Source organism: Phaenicophaeus curvirostris, chromosome 1 (genome assembly GCF_032191515.1).
Source record: "Phaenicophaeus curvirostris isolate KB17595 chromosome 1, BPBGC_Pcur_1.0, whole genome shotgun sequence".
Lineage (NCBI taxonomy): Eukaryota > Metazoa > Chordata > Aves > Cuculiformes > Cuculidae > Phaenicophaeus > Phaenicophaeus curvirostris.
Window position 1 is genome coordinate 127,128,045 of NC_091392.1, and position 27,377 is coordinate 127,155,421.

The window sequence follows — 27,377 nt, forward strand, 5'->3', positions numbered from 1 at the left end:
ATTAAACTACTTCTATTTTTGTTGACAGTCCATATTGCTTTCTGAATTTCTGCTCAGTAAATGATTCAATATTTGGCTTTCAAACACTGCAGGCAACTTTTTCCCATTGAATTGAAATTTAAATCAGAATACAGAGGTTTTGTGTCCCATTATTTTTATTAAGAATCCAAATGAACTTCTATAATGGACTTTCTTTTGCATATGAGAATTGGAAAAACTTTATAGAGTTTAAATATTGAATTAAAGAACATAGAAAGAGAGATAGCTGCTCCTAATACTTGTTTATCCAAGTTTTTAAAATATAATAAATAGTCCAAACCATATTTTTATACAAGCAGATGGACATATACACATATATGGCAGCTAAAAGATAATCAAGCAGCTCTTGATGGGATGATAATTTCCCCAAATACGCAGTTGCTTCTGGAAGCTCATAGAAATTCCTATTCAGATAAACATGTATCTCAAAGTTTAACAAGAATAAAAAAGCTTAGCCTGACATGTAACCTAGATTATCAACAATGCTGTCCCCCACCCACTAATTTTCAAACATAACAGCTCTCCTAGGATCTCATTGGGTCTTATGACAAATGAAGCACTAAATGGTTTGGTTAATAACAACAACAGCAAAAAGAGTACGTGAAGACATGCCATTCCAGCAGATATTTTGTATATAAAGAACTTGCATTGAAAAACAGATCAGCTGATACAGCAGCCACTGTCTTGTCCCGCTTTTCCACGGTTCCTTCTTCCCTGAAACTATGAGCCACCAATAAAAATTTCCTTGCAACTATAAAAACTATCCATACCAAAGCAGTGTGGGCTAGCCATTTACACCATAAACCAATAGGCTTAAGATCATATTTTTAAACAAAACTAGGCAGTATTTTTAGGCAAGTTCATTCTGAGTTAAGAGCAAAGCTAGCACCTTGGGGACAGTGGGACAGAGGCCTTCTCACTGACAGGGCACAAAATGCTGATGGTTCTCAGCCAACAGAAATGCAAATGCCCAGTCACACAGGGGCCACAGGAGCCTCAGATGGGAATTAGGAATGAAATATCAAATCATGAAAACAAGCCTAAGAAAAAGCAGCCATTTAATTAGTCTGCTCTTGATGCAGATAAAACCAACTAGGCGGGCAGATTACAGAACACTAGTAATAGTATCCTCTCTAAAATGGAAAGCTGTCAGAAAAGCAAGCCATCCTATTAATGCCCAGCTCACATCCCCATCAACTCCAGCAGATGCAATCCAGGCTTTACACATTATTCATCCCAACTTCCACATTTCACTGTTACCTAAACCTTGCCAAAGTGAAAAGACACCCTACGCAAAAAAACCAGAGAAGCCAATCCTAGAAGTGGTACACAGCGTACCACTTCATAATGTAGTATTTAATTAGAAAACATTGATCTTTCTGAGAGACACCGTTTGCACTACATGGTACAGCTTTCTCATTAAAAAGAGGCAAGCATCCTTGCACCTGCATTTCAGAATCTGAAATACATGACCTTATTCAGAGTATATTTTTTACTAGTGCAAACCCTTCCTGAAGTCAAATGCTGACTAGGATGTCCCACAGATATACCTTCTTGGGCACAGTGCATAAAATTCTAGTTGTTGATAGCCATGGGACTCCTTAAACCCACCTGCCCTATTTTGTAAATGCATTGCCACCCCGAGTTTCATTTCTGTGACTGGTAGGTGGTGTGGGAGAAACTGCTCTCCATTTCTCTTATTATTCTGTTGTTGTTTTCTAATCTTTTTACTGAGAAAAAAAAAAGAAATAAGTCTCAGGCTTGGTACCTCAGAAAAAGCAGACATTCGACATCTCTTTCAGTGACTCGCTCTCACTGACATCAAGGGGAGCTTTCCTGAAATCCTTTGCAGGGTCTGGACATCTCTCTGAGCTGCAAAATACCAGCACCAGCTCCTGCTCCGGCCTTTGGCAAGTATCTTTGGTGGTTTAAGGTAAAAAGCCAAGTTTCAGAGAGTGGAGCATGAAGTTACTGCCAATGTGCTCACTAGACTGTGTGGGACTAAGCATGGGATGCTGGGAGATGTTGCACACCTGAACAAGGGCTTATAGTGATGGAGCAAAATGTCAGGGAATGTCAGGCTTAAAAAAGACAGCAAAATGTTTTCAAGGTGACACAAGTCACTCATGGAATATTGTCGCATCTCGTAAACACTCTAGGGAGGGGGAAATCAATGCAGCAAACAAATGGCTCAAAATCTTCAATTGCCCCAAAACGATAGCCATTGATTTACTGAAATCTATTTAAATCTTTGTTATAGTTGTCCACCCTATATAGAAGATAGTCCAAAATTATGAAGACTGAGTAGCAACAAAAAAAATCCTAAAGCACATGTCAGCAGGAATTACAGTACTTAAAATTCAGGTAAGGCACAGAAAAATTCCAGAAGCAAGAGAAGAAAGAGGTGAGGAATGACATAGAAGGAAATGGGGTTGAACAGTGGAAAGTCAGTTTAAGAGTTTTCCCGCTCCAAATACCTTTTCAAACTCAAACACAGACATCAGTGCTTTTCTGTTCATAATCCTGAAGAAATCTTATGGAATCTGCACAGTGGAAAGCTCCCTGGAAGGTGTGCCAATACTGCTCTGGCCAGCCCCAAAGCACATGGAGCTGTCAGCAGAGACTCCCATGGACGCTACTGCTCTCCAAAGACTATTTCAGGGAGTATGGGGAAAAGATGCAGGTTTTCTGTTGCTAAGTCATCAGGATCTACAGCCAGTTACACTCTGAAGAGAGCTAGTATCTGCTTCTCTTAAATGGTGAACGCTTAGTTGTTCCTGTTGCTTTCCCACAAACCAAAGAAGTCTTTGAAAATGAAGGATCTGCCAAATGAAAATAAAGCAAAAAACAAAGCAAGCTTTCCTGGAACAAGCCCCAGAAACAGCCTCTGAAGAAGATCCTAGAAGTGTTCTTTGGCATTAAGTGGTGACATCTTTCAAAACACAGAGATGGCAGACAGTGGTGGGGCTGGAGGGCAAGGGGGTGACAGTGCCATGCTGCACAGCTGTCTCCTATTACCTCCCACTAGAGGAAGACAAAACTGAAAAAGCCCAACTTGTCCTTCACAACTAAATCACAGAAACACAATGCGCTGTGCCACAGCCATTGACCTACTCTGTGTGTGCAGGTGCCTCTGAACAACACAGCAAGAGGAACATTTGGTGCCACAGGTGTGGATGTTGTTTACCGTTTTCATAACCTCAGAAGCAAACATGGACAAACACAAACATCCAACAAGAGAATCCCCTTCAATTACAAAGCAAGAGACCATTACAGGATGGTATCAAAATGTAACATTTAAATGATTTATACCAAAGTAATTTTAATTAGGGAAATAAAACAATCTATTAAAGATTAGCAGTTCAATGTTAATGTGATATAACAAAACATAAAGAAGCAACGGAACACACAACAAAGTTAGATCCTAAGAGATAAACACAGGAAAGGACAACCCATATTTTCAGTTTATCGTGATCTATCTAGGCATTACAGCAGAGCTGATGCACAGAACTATTTGCAGTGTCAGTAAAATCTTACAATATCTACTTAAGGCATAGAGTAGTGATTAACAGAGAGCAGATTCTTAGTTGGAAATGGGTGTAGATTTAGTAGAAAGTCAACAGAACTATGTTAAACTGTTGCAGCTGAGGACAGCATCTGAAAAAAGCACCGATCTCCTAACTTGTGGTGTGGTCATTTGAAAACAATTGTGCAAAAGAAGTTGGAAGAAACAGGACTGCATTTTACTATTTGATTTAAACTCAGGAGCTTTTAAAGGTGGGAACATAAAAAGAAAAAGCTGAGAAAACAAACTTTCGGCAATGACATCTGACTTGTACAGCAACAACTGCAAAGGAGCTGCATTCCTTGTCCCACACAAAAAGCAGTAGGAATGATTAAGCTTTAAAACACATACATTTACACACAAGAACACACAGAATCATCCATGAGCTCAGAACTATGTCAGGATCCAAAATGTGCAAGGTAAATATATACATTTAAAAGGTTCATGTGATACCACATCAGGGAATGTTCAAGGTGAGGTTAAAACACTTCTAAAAGGGAGAGAATTCCATTTCTCTGTGTAGTTGCAATGTTTAATTTTTCTGCAGCAACGACAGTGAGTGGGACAATGGTGCAGCATGCACAAAAGCACCCACCCTGTTAGCGGACTTAGCAATTACAAGCAAATCTCTCAGCTCAGGAACTGGGATTTTGCACCTAAGAACACAGCTTGCATGAAATTCCTCCTGGTTTTTACTGGTAAGGACACTGAAAAAAGCCAGCATTGCAAACAGAACATTGCAGCCACAGCAGCGAGCAATCCAACACTTAAACTCTTCAACAGCCTAAACAGAATTTTCTTTCTAGTTTTATAATTTCATGGTCAATAAATCACTATGAGCACTTTACTTTTCTAGCTGGTTGCTAATGTCTCAAAACCAATCTCCTGTTAAAGCTTCAACCATGAAAATCTCTCCACTTAACTAAATCAAAAGTATGTGTGTACAAGGTGACCATTTCAAAAATTAAACTTTTTTCTTCTTTTTTTGGAAAAAGATGGAGAACAGCCCAAGTTCTGGCTCATTAAATCAAATACTAGCTCTTTATTAGTATTGTACGCTGTAAAATCTTACAACCAGGAACCCAAAAGCCTTAAAATGGAGATTTAAAACAGCTAAAAACTCAGGTCCTGCAACAGCATCTCCGAGTAATGCCCAAACACCACAGGAACTCTACTGGGAAGTTTCCTTGTTCCTTTTTGTTGACTGTGAGAAATGATTTTAGAATTTTTTTCTTTTTTTGCTATCAGTAAAATCCCATTTCAAAACCAAAATTGATGGCTAAAAATAGGATAAAACATTTTGCATGGCTGATGAAATGTAACCCTGTTAATTAGACAGCTTCATTTCACAGTCAGTAGGAGTCTAATATTACCCTTATAAATGTATGGGTTTTTTTGGAAAGTGTCATGCATGAATGCAGCAGAAATTGTGCCTTTTTAAACTTTTAATGGCATCACATTTAATATCTGAAAAACAACAAACTAACAAGCAAATTTTTTTTTCTCAAAGCTAAGAATTTGAGAAGTTTAGAAACTATTGACTAAATGGAAAACTGTTCATGTCTCCCAGGTAGACTAAAGTCCACATGAATTTTAATGCTCAACAAAGGTACTAACAATGAATTAACTTAGGTAGGTACTTAATTATCCAATGCTTTCACTACCATTTCCTACCTTTTTACTTTTTTTATACTTCACTGCGGTGTGAAAACTGTATTTGAAAGAACCGGACAGCACAGACCCTTTGAGAGCTTCCAGGGTCATCCTGACTTCCTTGCCACCACAGTCAACTTAATCACAGTGTAACCCCACAATTCATGGATGCAGGCTTCGTTGACTGACCCTACAACTTTGGACTGAACTCAACTTTGCTAGCAACACATGCTGAGAAGCTCCATAAATGACAGTGAAGGACAGAGCATGAAACAGACACAAAAACATGTTTACTTGTTCAGGAGGAGCAGGGACCTTCTTCAATCCCTGTTTATTTGGCCCTCTTTTTTTTTTTTTTGTTTGATATGTTTTTTTGAACTTCCCTGTAAATCAGGAGGTGAGGAAGTGGGGAAAATATGCTCTCTTTTTCAACTTCTTACAGCTTCTGGGCTGTCTTGTAACCTGCCTCAGTGGATACTACATAATCACAGCCTGACCCTATACTCCAGGATTTACCAAGTTTTTTTACAGCCCAGATGGGGCTGGCTAGAAATCTCACTAAGTATGTCCTGAGACATGCATGTGTCAGTGGGGGAGGATACTGTGCAAGTGGAAGTTTGAAGAAAGCATGGAAGCAAAATCCATTTGTAACTATAGAATTACTAGTAGGAAATGACTGGTTACCAGTCTATGGGGAAGTGTTTGGTGTTCATTAGAGGTCATGCAACACTGTCTACTTATTAAGCTTGATACATAAGGCAGATCAAAGAGGTATGTGACAAGAGGGAGCTGGTAAAACATGGGGAACGTTGAAAAACTGTTGGGTTTTTTTGATGGGAAACAGGAAAAACAACCTCTATGTAACACAAACAGGACTCTTGAAAAGCCACAGAAATATCCCATACTTACTTTTGTCTTCCTGGTTCTCTTCTGCTGCTTTGCCTTCCTCTTCCTCCTCCTCCTCCACCTCCTTCTGCTGCGCTTCTTCGTGGTGATCAGCGGCACCAACTGAAAGGCTCTGGCAGCAGTGGTTGAAGCCACTATCCCGAGGCAGAGTGAAACTTCGGGGCTTTCCCCCATTCCCATTCAGCACTTGCATCCGCTCACCCTCCACGAGGGGAAAGGGGCCATAGTGGTCTTGCAGGTGGCACTTCTGGGTGGGCAAGGTTGACTGTCGCCGGTGCTCGGGGGAGACCACAGCCGCCTCAGAGAACACAGAGTCCTCCAGTGGCAGTGTCTGCAGGTAGTGGAGTCCTGAGCTCGTCAGTGGCGTCTCTATGAGGTCCTGCCAGGAGCGCCGCTGGCTCGCCGTCTTGCGCACCGGTGAGTCGGTGGCGCTCCCCGCCGCCTCTGGGCGAAACTCCTCGTGCGACGACTGCGACTGGGAGGTCTCCGTGGATGAGAGTCGGCTGTGTTTTGGCTCCACATAAGGGCTTGTGCAGCTCATCTACAATGTCAGAAATGGAGCGATCTTCAGACCAATGTAGACTGAGACCTACTGCTAGCAACAATCACGTACTTTTCATTGTCACTGACAGCACCCAGTTTAGTAACAAAGGCACAAACTTGCCTGATTAACCTGCCCTGATGCTAACTTTAAGGCATGGACCCATCTACAAGTCATACCTGTGGGACAAATACTGATACTTATTTATAATAAGTATCCTTGTTATGTCCCTTAGTCTGTAAAATAAGCCAATCCAATTATGTGCGGAAAACTTTGCAGAACACGGCACTATGGATTACATAGAAAAGATGTGCCTGGTCCATTAAAAAACTTAAAAATGCCATTGAAATGCCTGTTGACACTCTATCTTGCTAAAAATTTCTTTGACATCATCTTTGTAGTGCTTTAGTGTCATTAAAAAATCTTTAATTTTGGATGAGAAAGTATGGCATCTCAATCCAAATGCGTACATTTTAAACACTATATTCAAGTAAGATATATTAATTAACATTGTCTGAGTACATGGACATGAAAATTAAAATTTCCAGTGCAGAATAAGTTACAAGTCCATACTCTGTTTTTGTACCAACAGCTGCTTCAGGAAGAAAATAAATAACAAATCCTCTTTTCTACTAGTTTACAAAGAAACCTACTTTTTCTTTTTCACAACAACAGAACAACTGGTACCAGTGTTTGGGATATAATAGAGAAGATTTCTATGTTGGCATTTCTGTGGAAATTCAAGTGTAATTTGTTATTATAAAGCTTCACAGTAGAACTGTTGTGCCTTAGAGAAGAGTCTCTGTTGTTACTGCGGTGACAACATTTTGTTAGAGAAGATAAGGGGGTGGTGAGGGATTGCATGGATAACTAGGGGTCCATAATTTACAAAGAACAGGAAGAAAGCATTTTGTAACTTAATCCATTTTGTACAGCAGCTGGAATTATAAATCTGTGCTCTCTGCACACCAGTGGAAATAGCAACATTGGCTGTTGAAGTTAGCAATGCATTTTACTTAAATGCCTTAAGTCAAGTACTGACCCAAAAAATATACTGGAGAGAGTCATAATGCGTACACACACATGCTTTTAAGCAGTAAAGTAGGTAAAAGGAACACTTTATGTAGTTATTCCTATACATATTTTCAGGTGACTTACTGAAGGAGGCCGGGGGTACGTGTCATATGGGGGTGGTGGGCTGTCTTGTTTGGGTGTTGATGGAGTGTCGGCTTCCTCCTTATCACTCTCACTCCAGTAATCTACAAATTACATACAGATCAGATTAAAAACTACCAACACATTTTGATACTCAGAGACTTACTTTCACAAAAGCAAATAGAAACTCCATCCTAGTATTACTGAGAGTTAAAAAACAGTCAATGCTGACTCTGTAAATGTTAGCTGCTGTAACTTGGAATTGTTTTAATCTAAAGAGGGAAAATTCAAAATATGAAGAGGTATACTGTCTAGTGCCCCATTGTAGAGATATTAAACAACAACCTGCAAAAGGGCCACAAAAGTAACTCTTGTACAAATCATTTAAATGCAACATGAATACAGAATACTCCTAATACAAATATTGAATTTTCAAGTACATATACAGCCATCAAAATAATTATGATTTGGCATATATTGACTGGAACATACTGAAAGTATTTTTGGAATAAAAAAGATTAAAAACGTAACTTGCAAAAGTCTTGTAATCTGCAAATAGTATTAACAAAAGTAATTAACATCAACTGGCAGATCAAACAGGTAGTGGTTATTGCACACATGATTAATTAATGTTTTTTCTTTATCCATTTTCTCTGTTGTACGCTACTATTTAACCAAGCTTTTAAATTCAATTTATAATAACAAACAGTTGCATTTAAATAAGACAGGAAAATTTTATATCATATATGCTTCATTACACAGCTGCTGCCCTCTTATCCATGCAAGAACATAAATGTTATGATATGGTAAGGGAAAAATATAACAATGATATTTAAGCACAGAGTTCCAAAAGATGGATGAGAAAATAAAAAGGACACAGAGTTTGTGCGCTAGATTTAATTGGATATGAGGGTTCAATTTGTCAGGAAATCATGTCCTGGCCAAGCACATTTTATATATTTGGTAGTTTGGTCAAAGGGGAAAAAAACATGGAAGAATGTACTACATAGGAATATGTATTTATTCTGTTGAAAATATATTTTAGGCAGAACAGCATGTAACTAGGCAGACACCAGACCTTAATATTCCTTACAAAAGAAAACTGTTTAACTGCTGACTCACCTCAACATAACTAACTTCAATGTTTCTACGTGTTGTAAGAATTATGCAAACATTTCTGCTGTCACTTTGTTGCTGATTGCATTACATTCTAGTATTTGGATAAATCATTGTACAAAAGAACAGTTTAGCTCAGACTATTCACTGACTAATCATAGGCGGTTTTCACTTTGCATAGTAAATACTCAACGAACTGTATGACTTACTACTTCCTCTTTAGTAGATGAGAAGATGATTGCTTGTTGCTTCATAAATGACCTGACTCAAAAATCCAAGTTGGAACATGTAATTTTGGCTTTCATAATGTTTTGTTACCATGATGATTATTGAATTTTATGATTAATTATCTACCATACATAATCTTATTCAAGATTTAAAACAAAAACTTACTTTATAATGACACCGCCTTGAAAAAGTTGTCTCTAAAGTGGTGTATATTTTTAGATTGAAGTAAAGGTGGGAGCAGCCTTATTTATCTATTTATTTTTTCCAAGCAGTAACAACTCTATTTTTACTCTGGGTCTCTTGATTTGCTTCCTGCAAGCTTACAGATGAGAGATTCTCCTGAAATGCTATCATAAATAGCATAACTAAAGATTTCATGACTATGAAATACAATATTCAACAAAAAGTTGCCTCTAGAAATCTGCAAATAATGAAATTTTGGTGAACAGATAACTAAATGAGAGAAAACTCTTTTTTAAGTCACTCCTAGTTTTAAGAAAACTTGTTTCCAGCAACTAAAAATACCTGAAAATATTTGCTTATAAGCATGATTGTTCCTATTACAGTAAAGCCTAATGGTGTGATGTGTGGTGAGACCTGTCAGAATTGTATCACTCAGTGAGATTTCTGCAGACTTGAAGCTCAACTGTTTATTCTAGAAATAAAATTTAGCAGCCTTAGTGCAGGTTCCAGTTTTGGCTAGAAATATGAAGATGTTCTTGCTGTCAATTCCACAAACAACAGAACAGTGTATGATAATGCTTTTGTGCACCTTCCCTCAGAGAAGGAATTCCATTGGCAATCTATGGCTTGCCTAGAAAAATTCTGCAGCCACAGAGGTCAACTTCCAGATGACAAGTATGAAAATAGCTCCCCACCAATTTTTAAAAAAGTTCTGCTTTTGGCAACTGACTCATTAGAATCTACCTAAAATGTGCATAATGCTGTCGAACACTTGCCATATTTCTCTCTGCAGATTTTCCAATTCAGTGACAAAGAAACTCAATGCACTAGGCATATCTTGAAAGCTTTATGAATGAGCAAAAGAATGCATATATTACACATGCTACCACTGACCTGATATTTGCCCATTAAATACTTTCTATTTATATGAGCAAGAACTTTTCCTCCGATTTTGTATGACTGGGGAAGCATATAATTTCTCCACTCAAGGAAGTTTCTTGCCATGTTGCTAATATTAATTGTATTTAGTATGAAAAGCTGATGTTATTTTTATAAAACTGTTCTGTACAGAACATGACATTTTGTTCAGCACTGTACCCACACAATTTGGTGATTTGTACATCTCTGAAGGACTTGAAATATATTTATGCACTTCAGATTCAGAACCATTCAGCTCTTAATTGAAACAGGCTTGACAACTATTATTGAATTGTTTCGCAGGTATTATAAAGTGTTACTGCAAAGGGCTGAACTGAACAGAAATAAAAAGACCTTTTGTAAAATCAAATATGTAGATGACAATTGGTACAGTCACTGAATACAGAAAATTCCAGCTTCACAATTTTTATAATTGAAAAAATGCTTGAAGTGATATAGAGGGTCAACTTTGCTAACTTGATGCCTCTGCTAATTAGGGACACTACTGAGCTGTTTCATAGCCTTTGTGCTGGGAGCCAAGAATAATCACCAGAGGCATAAAACCACTGTACACAGTGAGGGGGGAATGTGATACTGACTCCCACACTAAATGCGACTAAGCAACACAAAGAGGATATAGTTTTACTATCTGTATACGATAAATCAATTTGAGTGAATGGCATTACGGTGGTAACAAAGCTCTGTCAGTACCTGGGATATAATTTCAATAGTAGCTGGGGGTCTCACTGACTGTCTTCAATAGCGGGGGACACTTTAACAATAGGTAACATGAAGCCTGAATCCACATGATCTCATGTCTAAGAGCTGGATCATCTGCTATTTTATTACTTGCTGACTACTTGGTAGCAAAAATATTTCTCCGCAATCCATCTGGATTTTGAAAGGTGTATCACATCTGCAATTTTATACTTGGACAGCGTTAGCGTAACTGTTCATACACCTTTTCCCTTATTGACCCGCATTATAATTCTAGTGTCAACCTGCTGTCAATAGAAGTTTGAATTTGGCTTTGAATGCTAACATGGAGGACTTCCTACATGACTCCAAGATCTAGAGTATGTTCATAACCTCTTCAAGCAGTAACAGATGGTATACAGCTCACTCAAAACTGGTTAGTGCAGTACTGCCTGCGGAGTACAGATTCCCAAACTGATTTTGAAGTCTGGTGAGATACTGAGAATGTGACTGGAGGAACAGAGAGCATGGTGCTGCTATCCTGGGCTGTATGAATGGAAAGGGCCTGGTGTTATGAATGACATCTTTTGCCAAGGACCATGTCAGACTAAAACAGGGTGTGGGCAAAACTCCGAGGATAAGCATCTGCACTTACAGGGAGACATTATTAGAAATGCAGCAACAGCGGGTACAACCTGGTTATGTGTGAGAATGACAGAACACCCCAAACCCCTCCCCATGTACACTGCTACCACTGAATCACAGGAGTATGTGGTAAGCCATTGCTCTTCAGCTGCAGGCTGATACCTCTAGGATGCTCTGTGGTGAGGAAATCAGGGTATGGATCAAGGCAGGCATAATTTTCTGACGCTGTCTTTTAATCTTTTGCCATTATAGAATATCCTACCCTCCTGATGTTTCTACCTGGCTGCGAAAGTCACCCTTGCTTCTCACTGGGGAACGGAGTATTTTGCAGTGTCTCCCGGGATACTGGCACCACAGCAACACATTGAAAAGAGTCAGAACCTGTGAATCTCCCTCCTCAATATCAGACAAAAAGGTCACGGCTAAGGCTGCTGTCACATAGCATGGTACAAAACCGTAACTGTGGGGGACAAGGAGGACACTATGGCACATTTTGAAGCCTAGTGATAGCCTTTTGAACAGAATTCTTTCTGAATAATGGTTAGAAATATAGTCTTTGTAAAGGAAAGTCTAGATTAAATACATTGCCGCTGCAGCTTTGACCTATAAGCTTGTTGGGCCAAAAGGTAGAACCTTAGTGATGAAGGCTGCAGAGACACTTAAAAAGTGACGGTTTGACTTAGTGGGCAGCAGGTAGACAGGCATCTGGATAAGCTCTGGATCATCATGACCACTGCAATTTTCTGGTGCCTGCTGCCAGGTACACCTGTAAATAGAGCATAGATTCCAAAACCAGCTGCTTGCCAAAACAGGTAGTTGGATAGGAACACTTCTGTGGATCAATGTCACTAGCAATTCTAGGAAACAATCTCGCCAAAACAACTGAGGACTGACCTTTCTTTTTCCTGTCTGCAAACAGGTTTTCTACTGCAGCAAAATAAAGCAAAGTGACTCATTATTTTATATATTTGTAAAACCCATGAAATATTAGACTTAATAAACAAAAGTAAAATGCTGTAAACCTGCAACTCCAAATGAAATGCCAACAGGGGTTTAGCATGCACCTCAACATAGCAAAACTAGTAGAAATCACAAAAAATTAAATGGCCTTAAATTTAAAGTCTTTATGGGAAAGCCAATTGTGTCAACAGGCTTTAGTAGAATGGTTTGTTCCTGAGACCAATTCCATGCATTCCTGCTCCCTGTGAATTCAAATGCAATGTTTAAAAATTTTTTTTGGCTTGCAGATTCCTAAGTTTCTTCCAATAGGGGACACAGACCAGAGCTTACTGGCAGGATATTTGTTGCTTTTAACTAATTCTGCAGCCTTCTCAGGAATAATCCAAGTGTCTGTGTACCAAAATATACAGGACCTAATCAAAAACCCCTGAGAGAGAAAGAACTCTCTAAAGCAACTGTAGCGATAGCCATACATGAATTGCTCTCATATGATGAGAATGAGGCCTGATACACACCAGGGAAAAAAAGAGCAGATGAACTTGTGGTAAGAGCTGAGAGAAGAAATGAAAATAACATATTACCTTGCTCTTGTTTGATCCTCTCTCTTTCTGCATAGCCAGCCGCAAGCATGTTAATTCTGTTTAGCCATCTGAAATAACATTAAAAAAAGCAGTGATACCAACCCAGTTTAATTTTTGAGTGCATTTCTACAAAAAACAAAGTTAGAAGCATCTGAAGGAGATTGAGGACAACATAATTTTTCATACTAGACAGTTGTTTCCTTTGATACTCTTACTCAGGGAGTCTCCAAAGATCTACGATTTGGCTGTTGAACAAATTGTTTGCACAGCAAAGATTTTATTTCAAATGGAAACCCATGTATGATGTCAAGCATCTGCAAAATGAAGGATTTGGAGATAATCAAAAAGCTAATAAGTCTGCTGCTCACAGATATGCTCTCTAACTGGTTCTCCTGCTGTTCCATTTTCTTAAACATAAACACCACTTTTCAGAGATTTAAGAAATATTTTAAGGCCTGAGTTGGCAATGTAGCAGAGGAACAGAGCAGAAACCAGGAATAAAAAGAATGAGTTCACTCCCAAACAGACAGTGAGGTTTAATTATGCCATTATGTGTTTTAGAGCTTACCTACAGTGCTGAGTACAAAGAGAAGTAGGTATATTAGAATTCACTTCTGTGCTCATGTCAGAAAAGCAGGGGGAGAGAAGACATTTGCCTCAATTTAATTCACATCTAAGGCTTTATACTCAACTTAAGACCTGAAAAAATGCTTCCATAAGCTGCACAAATTCAAAAAAAAGGCAAACCACAAACTATTGCTATTCTCTTCTAGCAGAGCTGTCATTGCTAAGCATACACTCAGCTGCCTGTAGCAACTTGCCCTCTTCCCCCATGGCGACGTGTATTCAGTACCCAAATGCTTACAGCAAATCAAGTCCTGTATCAATGAGGCTTTAAAACAGCATGACAATCTCCTGTGGTTGTCCATTCCAATGTTAAACCTGGAATTACTCGCTCCACTCATCCCACAGTCAGGATTTGAGAGGCCTGGTTTGCCAACCTACTGTTTGCAATTTTATGGAATATTGGAATATAAGGAAGGACAACCAAAGTCAGGTTTGTGTTTTCTCCAGGAATGTGAAGCCCTTGTTTCAGAAAACTGTGCCTGATGGGTTTCATTTGCATACTGTATGCATGGAAATACGATGTAGATCTTGTCTCAGCAAGGGATACACCTTTGTAATCACTCCTGCAAGCTAGCTGTCAAGACATTTTAGTTCAGGGTAACCGGGTATCAGATCATAAAATACAGTTTTTCTTCTCATAATTAATTCCTGTCACTGTCCTTCCATAAACAGTGACCAGATGTATGATCTGTAAATCCCATTAATGGACCATAGATCCTTGTACATTTGGAAGAAAGCTAGAGATTTACTCCTGAAGTGATTATAGAATACTACATCTTAGCATACTACCAAAAATTTTGTCAGAAGAATAGAGAAGCTGAAGAAGAGACTTAAAATTTCAGTTGCAGTTGTTAGGAACTTCCAAAGAGAAATGAAACAAATCATGCCTCAGACAATGATTTCACAACTTCACTGCAGAAAGGTGACTGACTAAAAAGCCATCTTTTAAGTTCACGTTCCTGATACGAGAAGGCTTTCTTTGAGGAATAAAGCTGAGCTGTCTTTTTAGCTCTGCCAGCCCAGATAAGAGGCACTGAGGCAGCAATCTCACCCAAAGCACTGAAGCCCTGTGCTGCTGAGAAACCAGCAAAGGCCACAGACTTTTCCATGTCCAAAGGGTGAAGCAGCACAAGAAGACAAGCATCTGCAGTGTCAAATAGCATGGCAGATGGTGGAGGTGGCCCTTTGTTCGCCTCTCACCTATTTTGGATTTCACATTCCCAATTCAGTTTACAGCTTACCACTCTCCAAGGCAGCCAGCAGGGAACACCCACCTACTGAACCCTTTTGAATAGGGCTGTGCAAAGTATTAGATGATAGACATAAGAGTTTTCCTGTTGGAAAACTTCATTCTGTCCTAAATATGCAATAACATTTTGTGTTAACTGTGTGTGAGGATGAGGTAACCAACTAAATTAACAAACACTTCATTGACAGTCAGTTGATACTGCTTAGAGCCACAATAGATGATTGTTTGCAGAAAACTCTTATTTCCTGAGAAATGTAGTCTAACGACAATCCAGGAAATGTATATCAATCTGAGAGAGAGGCAGCAGAATGACTTCATATTTAGTGATTTTCTGCAGGTCATGATCTGTGTCATCTTTTGGAATACCACCTGCAGTGCCTGTGGAGTGAATGAGGAGGTACTGATGTGGCTGTAAACCATTAACAACCCCAGCTTTTGAGCATTCTACTAGTTTAGAAACTGAAAGTATGGTATTGACTTCTGCATATTTTCTGATATGTGGCTGTCAAAGCTTCTTCAGATATGGTTAGAATGCGTATGGCTAGAGAATCAATATTATTTTAATATCCACTGCTAGAGTTATAGTTCACTGAAGTTAGATACAAAAACACTGGGCTTGTATCACAGGCAAAAATAAAGATCTCCTGCAGAATAGGAGTAAAACAAGCTCACTTTACAATGCACTGGGGACTAAAGTTCAAGTGTTTAGTTATACAAATACTCCTTACTATGAACATTAAAAGATAAAAAGCCCTAGGAACTGGGCTTTCTTCCCTGTGGCATGCTGTGTCCCAGTAGCCACTGGAACTTTTAGAGTGTGGGAGGCCAAGAAAATATTCCTTCCTCACTGCACACACAGCTTTAATTTTCTTGTGAAAATTATAAAATCTGTTCGTTATGTATGACAATAAATACAGTGGCACTGGCAGTTGTAGCAGTCATCTGCGTTTTCTTTTTGGTTAGTTTTTTTTCTTTATAACAGATACATTTCTTGTCAGTATTTAATGAAAACAATGTTATGACACATAGAATCGGATTTAAAGAATACCTAATCTTTCTGTAAACCTGTAGCTTCTGTAAAAAGGAATGCATAGTACCGGCACTCGCAATGAATAGTAGGAAACATTTTTCTGTCTTATCTCATGCTCCAAGTAGATGCAATACTTTCAATCAAAGCAGGGTGTCAATGATCCTTAATCATAAAGCTCGAAGACATGGGATCAACTTGCTAGATAGGGATATGGATATCTTATAGTGTCTATAAGTACCCAGCTGCAGTTTAACTGGAATGAAGAGCCCTGTAGACAATGTAGGAGAATTTTTAGAGGCCACCTTCAATGAAATCTTCCAGAGACACTCTCATGCACTAATACTACAAGCTGACTCGTTCTCTTCCCTCTTGATCATAGAGCTACACTAAGGAAGAAAACTCCAGTACTCAACGTCATGAAAAGAGAAAGAGGACAGCTCAGTTACAGTAGGTCAAGGAAGTTCTCAGACAAATATCCCACATGAAGCTACTGACTACATATCCCTACCTAGAAGATATAAATTTGGCAGCCATATATATCATAACTTTAAAAATGGACAGTTTGGAACAAAAAGGAAGAATAAGAGTATTGTAAGTAAATTGGCCAATCTTGAAAAGGCTGCAGCAGTAGCCTCTGAGCCTATGAATCAAGTAGAAATATATGGCCTTCTGCATCAGGCTATTTGCTTTGAATGGGAATAACAACGAATTTCCAAGCAAGATGTTTCCATTACTATACATTTACACTAGTAGAACAATACTTCACATCAATAAAGGATATTCTGTCCAAGAAAGACTTCTTGCCCAGACTAAGCATGTTATGTGGGTTGAAAGGACACTTTTGCTGGTGCAACCATGCAGATAAAAGGAGCTTCAGATGCCACAACAATCAAGTTTAGTGATCACAGTTCTCCAGATTCCTTACCAGCATAATGGTGTGGCACAGTCACAAAAGTACTATGAAAATTTGAACAGTAACAAGTTACCTGAGATTAAAATACCCATTTTATGTCAGTAGATACACTCAAACAAAAACTTCATATCCTACATACACTTCTTTTTAAAAAAACCACAACTACCTAATTTTATACAAGGGATGAAAGAATTGAACCATTTTGAACTTTCAGTTAGACTATGCATTGGTATTTTTTTACTTAGGTTTCTTGTGCTGCAAATATAGACAGAAATTAAATGACTGCGATACATAATTAAAATATATTTCAGAAACCTGAAAAAAAAAAGAACAGAAATTGATCTAAACAGTCTTAACTTAATAACTTGATTCTGTGTTTGACTTCAGCTAGGTTCCAAAACGTTTTTAGGCAGGAAGTATTATCTCTGTATTTGAAGGATTATTTTTCAGTATCCCACCTTTTTTTTTTTCCAGTATATTGAGTTAATTCAATGTTTGTGAAAGGGAACTACTTTTTCTCATACATAAAAAAAAGAGAAAAAAACACGGTAAGACTCTAGTGTCAAATCAGGTGTAAGAATTTTAAGTAATTCCATAAACTTTGACAGAGTTGCTTTAAATTTACATGTATGTACGTCAGATCAAAATTTAGTCATTTAGCTCATTCTAAACGAATTAATATTCACTCATTTCAAAATACAATAAAAAGACTATTTGTGCTGGAAAGTTAAAAAATCTTTTAGTTCTCGGGCTTTAGACCATGCAAGATAATTTTAACAACTGATGCATATTTGCTTCTGCTGTTTGATTACTGAACAGTTACATCCATTTTTATCCTTAGAAACAAGGTGCCTTGTCATACTGACTGAGGACCTGCTGACAGAAATTATTTATCTACCGCTACAGTTCAGGATATGCCGAATAGACCATTCCATTATTCCGTTTGCTGTGCAGCAAATTGCATTTTGAGTGACTGGCTTGACAGAATTATCAAGGAAAGGTAAGCCTAAAATTTCACAAACAAATAAAAAGGTTTTAAGTTTTCTAACTGAGGAGAGACTCTTGAAGTCAGCCTTAGTCATGCATGAACTTTTGAAAAAATGTTAACAGACAGTTCTTTCTAAATGAAAGCAAGCATAGTGTTGCATCGGCATATTTTTCCAGTCAAATATCAGTAAAGAACTGGTAGTAATCTGAAGGTGCTCTGCCGGGTAGCTGAATCTGGTACATGCAGGAGAGATTAAAACATGATTTACAGCACTTACTAACAGTTTTATGGATTGAGTTTTATATCCCTTTGTCTCTGTTTTAAAAGCAATTTTGCTCAGTGAGGATATCCACAGATATTACCCAAAACAGAACAATCCTCAGGTTGCAAAAATATATTTTTGTGTCCTCTGTCATATGATGAATAAGGCATATTATTTTTAACTGAATTGATTTCAGTTGATGTGAAAATAAAAGAAATAACCACCCCAATATTTGACTAGACATGAGATACATGTTTTTAATTTACCATTCAAATGAATTAAGAGCAACGGTGTTTATTTTGTGCTGAAGTCTCAATCATTTTTTCTGAAAAATATACATAAGCGGTCTACAGTAAAGCTCAATACCCAAAGAACTAAGATTTAAATTCTTGCTGGTTTTGAGTTGCCGAAATTTCCCCCACTAAATTCAATGCAACCAAAATTTCACTTCAACATGTAAATTAAATTCATGGCATTAGAGACTCTCTGAAATTAATTCTTTGTAATCTCTGCCTCCTTGGGCAGATGAAACTGCCAAACAGACTGGCAGATGAAAAATCAGTGACTGATTTAAATCTTTCTCCAGCTTTTTGTTCTCTCCAGGGACAGAAATAAAAGCATCCCCAGGGCAAGCATCACATGTCTTTGGGAGTATGTTAGGAAGCAGAGCTGGAGATAACACATCTTTACAGGTGCCAGAAAGCAGAAAACTGCAATTCTGAAACTGTGCTTGGATATTTTTTCACATACTGTATTTAATTCTTTTTAGAAAGAGGGAATCTTGTTTCTAAAAATCATCAAATCTTTGTTTCGAAAAAAGGTAATTTTTGCCTTAATTAAATACATATGCAGCCACCTAGAAAAAATGCCACTCTGCACTTATTATCTCAGCTATTAAATTAGATTTTTAAATTAATCTTGGACTTAACTATATTTCCTTACCTGTTCATATCATCTAGATGTTCAGCAGCAAAATAAAAACTTTTGATCTTAGGATGGCAGGCTTTGAATGCACTGTAGAGGAAAAACATAATTATAAAAATGTAATGTCACAAATTTTTTTTTAATGTATGGTAGTGTGGTGACCAAGGAATGAGATGAGTTCAGATTTCCTGAGTTGCTGGATGCCCCCTGACAGTATATAAACATACAACTTTTAGGATTGTGCCAGACTTCACTAAGTAAAGTGCACTTCGACTACCCCTTTGTAAATAATGCCTGATTCATATGCGCATAAATATTGTTCAACAAACAACTGGAATGTACTATATTTGGATAAAGTTAACCAGTTAAGTATATAATTTTATGTATCAGGTAATTTTTCTGGTACATCTATAGGTGTCATTTTCTTCTGAGCAGAAAATCGACAGAACAATTTATTCAATACAACAGGAAAACTCTCAGTTCCAGTGACTTCTTACATCCCAGTGATTGTGACATTACCTTTAGCTCTAATGACTGCATTTCAAACAGAAAAATATGGTGCACCGATTGACTTCTTAAAAGCTGTTATAAATCAACAACGTGTTCATGAGGTCGTTCTAAGCAATGGGCAATTACATTTCATCTTTTCTTTCCACCAAAGTAATCAACGTGACTGCGCTGAGAGAATGACTGCATTTCATACATAATATGAAATAAATTACTAGAAAGATTTTTTTAACTATGTTGGATAACAAATTATGATGAAATACTTGAAGATCCAGAAAACGCATCTGAAAGCAGTTAATAATTTACAGTACAGAAGAAACATTTTTGAGACTAGCTTGAAGATTTCTCTTAAAATAAGAAGAAAATATGTGTAACAGTACCAAAGAAAATAAGGAAAACTGCAGACATAATACACAAACAGCATCACCATTTTACTGAGGCACAATGGATTATATACATATACTTAACAATAAAATAATTCTCACTTTAATCCATTGTGTCTTGGAAAAATGGTAACAATGGTCTTCATGTGTATCGTTCTTGCAGTTTTCAATATATATGTCTGTGTATGCACATATATGTAAATACATGATAGAAAATAGGTTTTAAGAAAAAAAAGAGATATGCAATTGATATCCAGGAAAGTTAATGCTAGTGAAGGTAATGTAAAACTGAGACAAAAAGAATTGCTGTAACACAGAGCATGACACAATGTTATGCAAATGAAAACTGATGTACAATGACATCTGCCTAGTTTAGAAAGACATCATCAAGTTACTGAATCCCCCAACTTGACATCTTAAAATTGTTACACCATTTGTTAGCTGTATTCTTACAGTTTTTCTTCTCTATTTGCTACTCAAGTAAGGAATTCTAATAGTCATGTTTTACGGTCTACTACCCAGCAGATACCAAATTGAGTACAAAACCAATTTAAAGAGGCTGCAGTTCTGAGAAGTGAGTTGATTTTAGGCTGCTGCACCAACAAAAATGAAAATACAAAACACTTCAGCAATGTAGCCCAAGGACACAGGACAATAAGCCCAAGTTCATGTATCTTTTTTTAAAAAAAAAAGTATTTTCATTTTTTTCCTTTGAGACCATCGTGAATAGTAGAGTTCATCCTGAAGAGATATGTAAATCAACTTATACAAGGTCAGCATCTTCTTTAGAACTCTATATATTACAAATCATACCATTTAACTTTTGGAAGTGCTTTTCTGTACAAATTTCAGTGATTCCACAGTCTTGATAAACTTAAAAGAACAGTAAAAACCATCAGAAGGCAAGGTAAATTTTTCAACAATGACTCTAAAAATACCTCTGTGGGAGTGTGTACCCGTCACATCGCTACCTGTGCTTGAATTTGCATCTAAATAAGAAATGAATTTGTGCAATGGCACAAATCTGGACGGCACCACACAAAGCCACATGAGAAGAAAAGTTATTTGAAACCTTTAGGTCATACAAATATATATATATAAATACAGCAAATCACTGTCATCGTCTTTTTTTTTTTTACTCTGCCTCAGGACTGATACACTGTGTCAGCAAACTTTGAGATGATGCCAACTAAATTGGAATTACATTAAAGATTTATGCCTGGCCATGAACTTGGGAACTTCTTTATTTGGATGGTCTCTTAATTATGCCTAAAGCTCTTTATTGAGCTTGAAGGTATCACATACACACACTGCAACTCCCACCAAACAAACAACCTCCCCACTCCAAAACAGAAAGAAAACAAAAGAAGAAAGGAAAACTAGGAAAAAAAATGAGAAGGAAACAGCCAAGAAGCCTTCTTGGTCTTAATTAATTTTGCTTTAGTCAAGCACTGTGATTTTCAATAAAGTAAAAAAGGTCTTCTTCAGGGACTACAGCACACAGGAACTACACTGAATTTGAATGTTCTATGTAAGCTTATTCTGTCATACTACCAAATGATCATTGTAATGAAGTCTGTTATGTCACTATTTTAAGGTAAAACCTTGTCCTTTGTACCACTTTTTCTATTGTATCACAGCATTATTTTTGAGCATACTTACTATTTCTTGCGGCATTCACTGGCTCTGTCAATTTTAAATTCAGGTAAACTGATGAATCCTTCTGCTTTTTCATCCTACAAAGATAGTTCTAGATATTACCGTTGTTAAGATCTAAGAAAAAATTCAACCACACTGTAGACTTAAAGATATTTTCACTTGCTTGCTTCTCACACAAGGAATAATAATGTATCCTCTGCTCTGGCAAACCTCCCACAAAAGTCTTTGGGACTGTTGCCAAAGTAGTAAGACAGATCCTTTGGTGTAAAATACAATTTTAAACACCCAGTTTTCTCAAACAATTTTACAGCTGAATCAGCATTTGAAAATATACAAAATGACCAAATGTATTCAGGCAATTAGTTATTGTAATTAGTTAATTTTGGGAGAAGATGGACTAATTACTAAGGAGAAATGTAGCCTATGGTAAGAAATAGGAAAAAAAGCAATTTGAATATGTCCTGTGTGCCATTTTCATATGATATCACTGCTAAGAGACATGATAGCTCTTCAATTACTTTTGCTTCTCTCCAACAGTCAAGAGAGGAGACATCTGACCCGCCTCCCCTCCCCTCAAAAGACTTTCACTTAGTTTATTTTATCAGATATTCAGTCTCCCTTGACTTTTCGCAATTTGAAAGCATTACTTATTTTAGGCCACTAATACATCAATAACACACACTTATTATTTAACTGGTTGTAACTCTGAATAAGAAATTATTACAGGATCATGAAAGTGAAGCTACAGAAAACACAAATGTATGTTAAGGAATTCCACAGAATTACTTTTTTCTCAGAATCTCCATGGTTATTTGTGCAACATATGCAGCTACATATATGGCTACATGCTTCCTTAAAAATAAATAAATAAAGGACATAAATCAGCATATCAGACTTGAACTAGATTTGTTCTGTGGAAAGTACAAGGCTGTTACAGCTTCTGCATTAGCAGGTATTTTAAAATTTGAAGGACACTATTTAGAATAATCTTGCTATTTCTTTTGTGCAGTGTTGCCTAAGGGAAAAAAGGTTGGCAACAGAACGGTTTGCTTGTCCATCCATCTGCCACTGAGGTTCTTCCCTCCAGCTTTTGAATGTATTGGTGACTGCAGACACTTTGGTGAGAGAGCTGAGGACTCAGAAATAACTGAGGCACAGCAAGTCTCAAGAGAACTTGGGACAGGGTGGAGAAACAGGCACTCAGACCACTGCCCTCTCCACAGGGAAGTAGGGCACCAATCAGTGGTTCACATGCTTCTTGGTCACAGCTGGTGACTGGTCATTGTACTTGTAAATACGAATTACTACCCTGATGAAGATCTCATAGTAGACCTTGAGGAGGGAGGATGTAGTGGAGGCAGTTAGGGTTACTGATGTGAAGCTGGCATCAAGATACAAATGGGATGAGTCTCTGGGAAAACAGGGTTCAGTAACTGTTCATGGAACACCTTGCTTTCTGTCTACCCAGGAAAAAGTTGCAGATCACAATATTTTAGAAAGGTTATAAACTATGTAACAAATGCTTGCAGTATTAGAAGAACAAGTACAGTGTGCATCCACATTTTGGCAATTATTTTATCTCAGAAGTTTACTAATGAGACTTAAATGATTTAAAATTAAGGTTTCCTAACTCACTGGCAAAAAGCTCTTTTGCTAAAGCTGATATAAATAAATGTACACTAATACAGTACGTGTTGTACAATCAAAGCTGTACACAATTCAGTCGGGCTGCTCCAGTACTCTTACGTTCAGCATATATAAGCACTGAAATTATATAAAAAGCTACAAAGAAGGAAAATCAGGAGAAAAGAACTAAGGAAACAAGCAGCTTCCTTAACTGCCAGAGGTTTTGGTGATTTTACTAGCACAGATAAACAAGGAACACCAGGCAGCACATCATTAAAGTTTACATTTCCATGGCTAAGCTTGAATGACAGGACTAAATAGCTACCTTTTTCCCCTTTCAAGGGTTTGAGGACAGATTTATTGTAAACTGGTGAGAGCAGGACGCAGGGAAGTGTGTTATTTCTCCTTGCAGTAAAAGGTGAATTTGAAGGACCAAATATCTGTGCACCTTAGTGGTACTTTAGTCAGGCAGTTAATAATTCCAGTATGAGTGAATAAAGTTACTCACATATATAAACACTCAAAGCACTGGATTCCCACTAAATCATGACAACAGCACTACACAGGGTACTTTTTGAGATAATGAGCACAGATGATTACCTCTTCATTGATATACCAATATAGAGATGTATCCTTCAGGACAAACCAGTATTTTTTCCATTTCTGGGAGAAATAACTCTTAGCATCTTTCTTTTTCCAAAGCCAGCCTTCACAGTCCCCTCGACCAAGATCTTTACATGAGATCCGTCTTTTGCTTTTACCGGGAATAGGAGCTGAAAATGACAATGAGTTGATGTGAAAGCATTTGACTTGTCCACTAAATTAACAAGACAGCTAGCCAGAAAGCACTATATATTTACTTAAGAAAATGAATGAAAAATTTCAACCTTAATTTGCCATTGATAAACTATTACAAACACTCTATTTCAACCATAAAATCTATACAAAGCACCATAAGTTAAAAAGCAAAACAAACCAAAACAAACCATGTTCAGCACCTCACAGAGCTCATATTCTAGGGATAAGAAGAAAAAAAAGCAACAGAGAAAGAGAAGACATTATAGAGAAACAGTAGAGGAAAGAAAGACGTGATATTTTAAAATAAGAAAAACAGTTATTTGCAACTTCCAACAAATTAATATTTCACATCAGATTAAAACACACCGCATATGTATTCATTGTACTTTCACATCTGGCTGCTAAATACAGTTATGTAAGTACTTTGCATGTATTCAAAACCTTCTCTTTGAACTTCTTGTGCAACTAAACAGTTCCTAAGGTCCTTGAATTTTTAATCAAAGGAGGGCAATTTACTATGATATAAATTACCTGACATAGGAAAGTATAAGATGTCAGTAATGGACTACACTTTCTCAACATGATCAACAGAACTAAACACTGGATTGGAGCTAACAAGCTCTAGTTCCTCAGATACCATAAACATCAACGCTGGCAATTCCCTTCCTACCAATACATGAGAACAAATTTAATTTTTACCTTTGTTTTTCTTTTTACTTTTCTGCTGTAGAGAAGACTGCTGAAATGTCTACAAGGAAATCAAAAAGGAAGAAGTGAAAATACAGTGTTTATATTCAAGCACATACTTATCATAAAAGAAGTGTAATGTTGCCAACACTGAGGTTATCACCAGGTAACACCAGCCAACAGACTTTTAAGCCTGAGAAAGCAGGTAATTTTAGTTCATCTGTTCATAAGGTTGTAAAGTAAAAGCACACAGTGAAACATCTTAAAATAGACCACAAATCAGTTCACCAAAACAACTGAATTTTCTTTCTACAATGGTTGCTCTTCTCTCATTCTGTTAATAAGGAAAGAATGTCTTCCTTTGGTTAGTATGACCCGTGCATTTCTAATACATTGTCTAATTATGGTCTTTCTGAGACAAATACGCAAATATGCAAATCAAGTAAGTGCCTACTGCAGGTGTAAAGCATTTATGTGATGGTTTTTAGAACACCAGTTAATTTGCTCAGAAACAGGAGTAATATTTTTAAAGACACCAATGAAGTTCTACTAAATCGCAACTTGTAAAAAAAATCTATAAAATAAATATTCTGAAATAAAATATAATAATTATTATAAAAATAACTGACTCGGTAGATGTGCTGATCCTTTGTAGACCATATCTGAAGAAAGCTAGTCAACTGTATTGCCACCTCAGAAGGTCAAAAACAGGCCTCCACTGGGAAGAAAAAAGGAGCCCATTTGTTTTCATTCCTTGGGTCTTGTCCTTTTTCTTCTGCTACCACTTATCTTCTTCTTCGATCAATTCAATTATCATCAGCTATCAAAAGCCAAGACAACAGCACCATCCCAACTTATGTTACATGAAATACTTTGACCTGTGCAGGCAGGACTAAGAGAGATCTTTATGGCCCAGGAATAATAGAGTGATTGAGAAGAAGTGTGCAAATAACTCCCTCTTAAATACTTTGAAAATCATACATAATTCAAACTGGTTGAAAAAACACACATACACAGAACCCCAAAACTTTAGCACTTCTCAGTTCACAACTCGGACAATTTCATTCTACTGCTTGACTTTTCTGTACTAGCATTTTCACAGTGCCAATACAGAACAGCAAAACCTCCGCTCAGTTTATAAGAGGTTCTGAAAGCAGATGAGAACAATATGAAAAGCCTTCTCTTTGAAAGTTTTATCTGTAAATTGCACCTGCAAACATAAGCTCACACCTCTTAACTTCTGAGTCACTTCTTGGGAAGAAAGGGTAATGAAGGGGTATCAGTGTTTAATAGGAAGACAGCATGTAATTTTGACATCTAGCCATTTTTCCATACATTATGTTATATTGCAAAATAGAAAGGTTCTATTAAATTCAGTGATTATTCTAAATTAGCTCATCAAATTAGATTATAATTAAGGACAAAATTTACAACTAAGTGAAGTTCCAGGGAACTACTCAGCTGACTTCAGTGATTTTAGCTAACACTTTGGATTATTTTACAGAGACTTCAGGCTTCAAGTTGATTTGCCTTTCACAAAAGAAGGACCAGCTATTTCTTTTTTAACCAGAAGATGTATAAACAGTGTGCATTAGTCAGTGCCATTCAGGTTCAAAATGACATGACAGGTAATCCAAAAAAAGCCAAGATGAAATCTAAAAACGCTTCTTTTGTTGCTTTTTTTTTAGGAAATCATCAAATGCACTCTCTTCCCAGTTATCAGACAATGCTTAATGCCATTTTTTCAGTGCCGTTCAGAATCACTGGATGATGAAGAAGGTCATGTCATTCCTCCTGCTCAGAGCAAGGCTTGCTTTGAAGCCAATGCTGGTTCATGTTCTTCAGGGCCATCTCCAGCCTAGATCCAAATATCTCCAAAGAGGAAATTTCCATAACCTATTTAAGTAACCTGTCCTAATGTTGGCTACTGTTATATTTCCCCTTTCACAGCTTAATTCTGTGACGTGGAAAACATGGAAATAATAGAAACACTTCTTTTTAGTACCACAAACCCTAAAAATACGGCTTCACACCAAAGACAGAAATTTAGCTGTCCTAAAGCAAATCTGCTGCAAGATGCTGTGTAATCACCCGCCCATGAGCTGGATCTCAACATATGTTCACGGCATTTTGATTCTGATACATCTTGAGCTTTGAGCAACTGCTTTCACATACATCTTGCCCCAGTTTCCAAGAATTCATCTCTCCTACTAATTCCGAGCAAGCATGAAATGAAACAGAAAACAGCATTATACATAAAGTTGTTAGTAACTCAAAATGATAAATAAAATGGAAATGAGTGCCACAGAAAAGATGAAATAAGTGAATATCTTAATCCAAATGGAAACGATCACCCCTGAATAAAATTTCTGTGATCATATTCTGAATTATGTGTGTTCCAGTTGCCCAAAATACAATTAGCAAAACTTTCCATTATCCAAAAGCCAGGTGTCACTTGATGTTTAACATATATAAAAACCCCCTTGAACACCCTGAGCCTCAATTTTTTGAATGTAATAATTTTCTCCTGTAATATTG

At 37.3% G+C, this 27,377-nt stretch overlaps 1 protein-coding gene across 4 annotated transcripts in view; it reads right to left on the reverse strand.

The window, feature by feature from the left end:
- CNKSR2 (connector enhancer of kinase suppressor of Ras 2) overlaps positions 1-27,377 on the reverse strand; it is a 214,623-nt gene that overhangs the window by 31,776 nt on the left and 155,470 nt on the right. For all 4 annotated transcript variants that reach the window (XM_069873850.1, XM_069873859.1, XM_069873869.1 and 1 more), the window contains 7 exons: positions 24,852-24,900; positions 23,955-24,127; positions 21,732-21,805; positions 19,198-19,269; positions 13,187-13,254; positions 7,863-7,963; positions 6,167-6,704 (listed from right to left, as the gene is read on the reverse strand). In XM_069873850.1, coding sequence (XP_069729951.1) covers positions 6,167-6,704; positions 7,863-7,963; positions 13,187-13,254; positions 19,198-19,269; positions 21,732-21,805; positions 23,955-24,127; positions 24,852-24,900 — 1,075 coding nt within the window. The remainder of the gene's footprint in view (positions 1-6,166; positions 6,705-7,862; positions 7,964-13,186; positions 13,255-19,197; positions 19,270-21,731; positions 21,806-23,954; positions 24,128-24,851; positions 24,901-27,377) is intronic.